The sequence below is a fragment of the Podarcis pityusensis genome (genome assembly GCF_964106645.2).
Source record: "Podarcis pityusensis genome assembly, chromosome: 4".
NCBI classification, from domain to species: Eukaryota; Metazoa; Chordata; class Lepidosauria; order Squamata; family Lacertidae; genus Podarcis; species Podarcis pityusensis.
This window is the reverse complement of record NC_138027.1, coordinates 3,480,137-3,486,214: the sequence shown is the minus strand read 5'-3', so window position 1 is coordinate 3,486,214 and position 6,078 is coordinate 3,480,137. Positions and strand designations below refer to the sequence as shown.

Genomic DNA, 6,078 nt, shown 5'->3' with positions numbered 1-6,078 from the left:
CAGCTCCCATGTTGCCACTATTATTATTGTTTTGTTTTGTTTTGTTTATTTGTACTCCACTCATCTGACAAGGTTGCCCCAGCCACTCTGGGCAGCTACCAGCACATATAAAAGCATAGTAAAACATCAAACATTTAAAACTTCCCTATACAGGGCTGTCTTCAGATGTCTTCTAAAAGGTGTGTAGTTGTTTATCTCCCTGACATCTGATGGGAGGGCATTCCACAAGGTGGGTGCCACTACCAAGAAGGCCCTCTGCCTGGTTCCCTGTAACTCCAGAGAATGGGAACTTGTATGGGGTGTTAAGAGGGGGGTAGTAGTACCTGTGGTGGGGGACATCATCATCATCAATTGAATTTTATTCCGCCTTTTGTCAGTAGATCTCGGGGTGGTTCACAACATAAAAATACAAGATAAAAACGAACAAGAACAAAAAAACCCCAATAACCCCCTCCCACAAATACATTTGAATGGTTATAGGATGTTAGCCAGAGGCCTGGTTGAAGAGGGGCGCTTTTGCCTGGTCTTCAGGTACACAATGCAGGTGCCAGGTGAGTCTCTTGGGGGAGAGCATTTCACAGATGGGGAACCAGTGCAGAAGAGTCCAGTTCTCGTGTTGCCACCCTCTGGACCTTACCTGGAGGAGGCACACCTACCTTACGTAAAACAGGATTCGGAAGAGCAGTTTGCACGACCCACTAAGGTAAGGTTACCAGATTTTTTTCAATGCATTGGGGGACACTTTTCACCTTCCTACTAAATAGATGGATTTTGTCAGGGGACGGATTTGTGGAAACGGGGACGCCTGGTAACCTTACACTAAGGAAGGTAACCACACAATAGCATTAAAAACAGTAACAATTGCACATTTATTCACAATCCAGTTACAACTAATTAATTCAGCAAAACTGATGATGCAGAGATGGCAGCTTTTCAAAATCTGGTCGTCATTTACACCTCTGCTGCAACGTTCCCCTTTTTTAAAAGGGAAATTCCCTTATTCCGAATAGGATTCCTCGCAAGAAAAGGGAAAAGTTGAAAGCTATGCCCCTATGCTGCCCCTTTGCCTCTTAGTCCCCCCCCCCAGGTAATCCCACCTTCCCACAAGGGGTGGCTCCTCCCACTTTGAGAAACGCTGATCTGCACCCTTTCACGGTGGGAGCTTGAGAGAGATGCCAGGATTAGGAATGCAAATGGAATACTTAAAACCATCACCCGGTCCATTTCAGGTGCCTAATTTCTGGGGACCAAACAGAGCCCACCTCCACTTCCTGAAAAGCCTCAGGATGCTTTCCCGAATCTCCTTGGTCCTCACTCCGTAAATGACGGGGTTGATGGCCCACGGGAACAGCAGGTACATGACGCTGAGCAGGTTGTGGACGTCTTGGGAGGCCGACTTGGCCAGGCGGAAGACGATGGAGGAGGAGAGGCAGGAGGAGTAGCCGATGAAGAGGACGATGAGGTGTGTGCCGCAGGTGTGGAAGGCCTTGTGGCGGAAGCTCCCAGAGGCCATTTTCAGGGCCGTGAGGATGATTTTGCTGTAGGAAAGGGCGAGGAAGACCAGGTCAAAGACGATGGTGAAGGACCTCACGGCCATGCCCACCACCCGGTTCCTGGAGGTGTCCCCGCAAGACAGCTTCATCAGGGCCATGTGCTCGCAGGCAAAGTGCTCGATGACGTTGGAGCGGCAGAAGCGCACCTGGGAGGCCAGGATCACCACCGGGCTGACGATGGACACGCTCCGCACCAGAGCGGCAGCCGCCAGGAGCCCCAGGAGCTTTCCGGTCAGGATGTCGGCGTAGTGGAGAGGGTGGCAGATGGCCACGTACCTGTCCAAAGCCATCATGAGGAGGATGCCCGTGTCTAGCATGATGGCCAGGTAGAGGAAGAACATCTGGACCAGGCAGCCGGTCAGAGAGATGCTGCTGATCCCGAACAGGAAGCTCAGCAACATCTGGGGGAGGACTGTGGTGCTCCCAAAAACATTGACTGCCAAGAGCAGTGCAATAAGGAGGTACATTGGCGAGTGGAGGCAGCTCTCCGCCTTCACGGTGTAGATCAGCAGAGAGTTGGCGAAGATGATCATCAGGTAGATGCAGAAGAAGGGGATGGCAAGGAGGTACCTGGACTTCTGGAAGCCGGGGAAGGCGAGGAGGAGGAAATCCGTGTAGGAGGTGTTGGCCGAGGTGTTCTGGACCAGCTCAGAAGGGCCTCCAAATTCGGACATGGCTTTGGACCTGAAACGGGGGGAAATGGGGAAAGGACTTACTTTGTTGTCAAGTATTTGTGGCTGCTGTGTGATTTGATCATAGCCTACAATGGCTACCGGTCCAGTATACCTGAAGGAGTGTCTCCACCCCCATTGTTCTGCCTGGACACTGAGGTCCAGCTCCGAGGGCCTTCTGGCGGTTCCCTCGCTGCGAGAAGCCAAGTTACAGGGAACCAGGCAGAGGGCCTTCTCGATGGTGGCACCCGCCCTGTGGAACGCCCTCCCACCAGATGTCAAAGAGAAAAACAACTACCAGACTTTTAGAAGACATCTGAAGGCAGCCCTGTTTAGGGAAGCTTTTAATGTTTAATAGGTTATTGTATTTTAATATTGTGTTGGAAGCCTCCCAGAGTGGCTGGGGAAACCCAGCCAGATGGGCGGGGTATAAATAAATTATTATTATTATTATTATTATTATTATTATTATTATTATTACCAGCCACGTTGGCTCTGCTCTGCCTCCACGATCAGAGGCAGCGATGCACCTGGAAACCAGCTGCTGGAAACCTCACGAGGGGAGAGGGCTCTTGCGTTCGAACCCTGCTTGCGGGTTCCCCGTAATGCGCGTCTGGTTTGCCACGGTGAGAACAGGATTCTGGGCTAGATTCGCAAGGGCTGTTGTTACGTTTTATCCTCTTATGTACACAGCAACTTGTTTGTACCTCAAAAAGGCAGTTTTTCCTCAATCTGGAATCGTTCCCACTTGCCCTCAACCTAGAATCATTTACTTGCAGAGTGGGACGGGACCCTAGCTGTCAATGTTTCCCTTTTTTAAGGGAAATCCCCTTATTCTGAATAGGATTCCTTGCAAGAAAAGGCAAAAGTTGACAGCTATGGACAGGACCAAGAGGGCCATCTGTTCCAAGCCCTACAATGCAGGAATATTTTGCCCAACGTGGGGCTTGAACCCACAACCTTGAAGAGTCTTATTCTCTACAGGCTACTTTCCACTTGATTCTGGAAACTGCCATCCACCAAAAGGAGTGTGGTTACTTGATACACGTTTGAAAGCCCTTCCTATGATTAGGTGATCCACGCTTTCCCCCTCTCTGGACATGCCCCAGGTGAACAAAGAAGGAAGTGGTGTTTGCAGTCCTGGTGTCTGCCCAGGTGTGGATCAAATCTATGCTTCCAGGTGCCACAAGAAAGCTGCAGAGATAGCGCAGGATAGTGCGCACCCCGGAAATGATCTCTTTCAGTTTCTGCCTTCTGGAAGAAGGTACAGGGTTATAAAGACTAGGGCTAGCCACTGAGAAACAGTTTCTATCCAAATGCGATTTTGGTTTTAAACGCAGTGTAAGGTAGTCTCTAGGGACACGGGTGGTGCTGTGGGTTAAACCACAGAGCCTAGGACTTGCTGATCAGAAGGTTGGCGGTTCGAATCCCCGCGACGGGGTGAGCTCCTGTTGCTCTGTCCCTGCTCCTGCCAACCTAGCAGTTCAAAAGCACGTCAAAGTGCAAGTAGATAAATAGGTACCCCTCCGGCGGGAAGGTAAACGGCATTTCCGTGCGCTGCTCTGGTTCACCAGAAGCGGCTTAGTCATGCTGGCCACATGACCCGGAAGCTGTACGCCGGCTCCCTCGGCCAATAAAGTGAGATGAGCGCCGCAACCCCAGAGTCGGCCACTACTGGACCTAATGGTCAGGGGTCCCGTTACCTTTACCTTTAAGGTAGTCTCTATGGGAGTATATTGTATTTAATGATGGGGTATCAGAGTTTTTAGGGGGCTAACCAGGCTGGGATAGCTGGGATAGCAGGCTTGTTGGGTTTTGAATGTCTGGTGCAGATTTTTTTCAATTTTGTTGTTCTGTATGGGACAATGACAATAAAGATTATCGTATTGTATTGTATCCAGGGCCCCTCTTTGCTGGGACCACCTATATCTGCTTTCAAATGGACACACTGCGTGGAAATGCAGAATCAGCCAGGAATGAGCTTTTATTTTTGGAATTAATCTGGTTCCTCAAGAAGCACTTTTCAGGAGCGAAAGGTGTGCAGCTGATCTCCATGGACTGCATAGAAGAAACAAGTCCTCAGTCTCCATAGAAATGCAATCAATCAATCAATCAATCAATCAAACCACTTTCTTCAGAACCAGTTAACAGGATTGCAAAAAGAGCACAAGAGCAAGAAGGCTGACGTGTCTTTCAATTTGTTCTTAGCCCATCATTTATTCCAATTAACTTTTGAATGCTTTACCCAGCTAGTTCAAACTTGTTTTATCGATGTCATTTATTTATTTCATAAAATGTATACGCCCCTTCATTGTAAAAAAAAATTGAAAAGGCAGTTTAGCAAAAAAAAAAAAAAAAACATAAAGAAAAATGTACAACCCATAGTTTTAAAAATACAACTAAAATACTAATATACTAATGCTGAAATACTAATGCAATCAAGCCGCTATGTTTTGCTCACCATCCGATGGAAGGACTTTTCTAATGTCCAGTTTCAGATAATCCACGCCATTAAATATGACCGGAGCGAATCGTCGGCAGAGGTCTGGCACCGGCGTCTCTCTTGGGCGCAGCTCATAATTGCTGCTAATGCCCCTTCCGATCGTCAGGAGGAGGGGGGGTTGTGGGATCACGACCCCGCCCACTCTCGCTCTCCCGAGGCTGGTGCCAGCCTCGCGGGAGGCAGGGATTCCCCCAATTAGCATCCCCTGTGGCGCCAGCCAATTGGCTGGCGGCAGGGGCGGGCCTTAGAAAGGCCACTTAAGGTCGGGGAAGCCCTGGCTTGCCCCTTTTCACCCCGGAGACGACGCGGTTTGGTTTAGGTGATCCTTCCGCTCGCTGGAATCCTCGGAGCCTTGTGGAACCTGGAGCCTTCTTCCAAGCCTTAGTGGAGCACCAGCAAGCTTAGCCTTTCGGAACGTTCTTTTGCCGCTTGCCTTTTTTACTCGAGCTGAAATCACCACAGGAGAAGTTTTCCTCCTGTGCTTAGCAAGGCTATTGGGCAGAAATCGCTCAGGTTCCTCGGGGGGCTTATTCTCTTAGGTTGCTTCAGCAGCGTGACTCACCACCGGCTCCTTCATCGCTGGAAAAAACCCCATGCAGCAGGGGAGCTAGCAGCGACGCCCCCGACTGCCAGCTGATCGAGCAGCAGTTAAATATGACCGGAGCGAATCGTCGGCAGAGGTCTGGCACCGGCGTCTCTCTTGGGCGCAGCTCATAATTGCTGCTAATGGGTCTCCTAAAATTAGCAGGTTGGGTCTCCAAGGGGCAAGCAGGCAAGTCCTCTGGCCTGCCCTCCTTCTGCTTCTACTGTGGTCTCCTTGTTATTAAATATACCAAGAAATAAGCACACCAAGAACTCTGGCCAATATAAATTTCAATAGTGGGAGTGGTCCCTGCTCGCAAATCAATAGTCAGTTGTAACAAAAACTAATCCGTTCAAAAGTACGTATTCTGTCAAGGATTACAAACCCAAATGGAGATTACAAACTCAAGCTTATAAGGATATGCATAACACAATAATTTGTTACAGAATTAGAGATAAGAGTTTATGAGTTTACATCTAGAAAACTCAATACGGAAGCCACGTGGTACGTTCGGGCATTTGAAAGCTGAAACATTCGACTTCCGAGATGTTCGAAAACCGAGCTTCCACTGTAACTTTTTTTTTGTATTGGATCAGACTGAGGCGTGAGCTTCGTTGTATATTTTGTGGCTTCTTCAGCTTGTACCTACAGTATACAGCAATAAGGAAAGGAGGTATATACAATGTGAAAATGATGATGATGGTTAAAAACGGAGCTACCTTTCACTTTATCTATTTATTTATTTATAAAAAATTTATTAGTTTTTCA

At 48.6% G+C, this 6,078-nt stretch overlaps 1 protein-coding gene across 1 annotated transcript; it reads right to left on the bottom strand.

Annotated features, from left to right (window-relative positions):
* Positions 1-1,225: 1,225 nt before the first annotated feature.
* LOC308476350 (olfactory receptor 52K1-like) lies at positions 1,226-2,227 on the bottom strand (the record flags this gene model as incomplete). The annotated part of the gene is made up of 1 exon (XM_081003892.1): positions 1,226-2,227. The coding sequence occupies one exon, from the start codon at positions 2,225-2,227 to the stop codon at positions 1,226-1,228; it is 1,002 nt and encodes a 333-aa protein (XP_080860018.1).
* Positions 2,228-6,078: the final 3,851 nt, after the last annotated feature.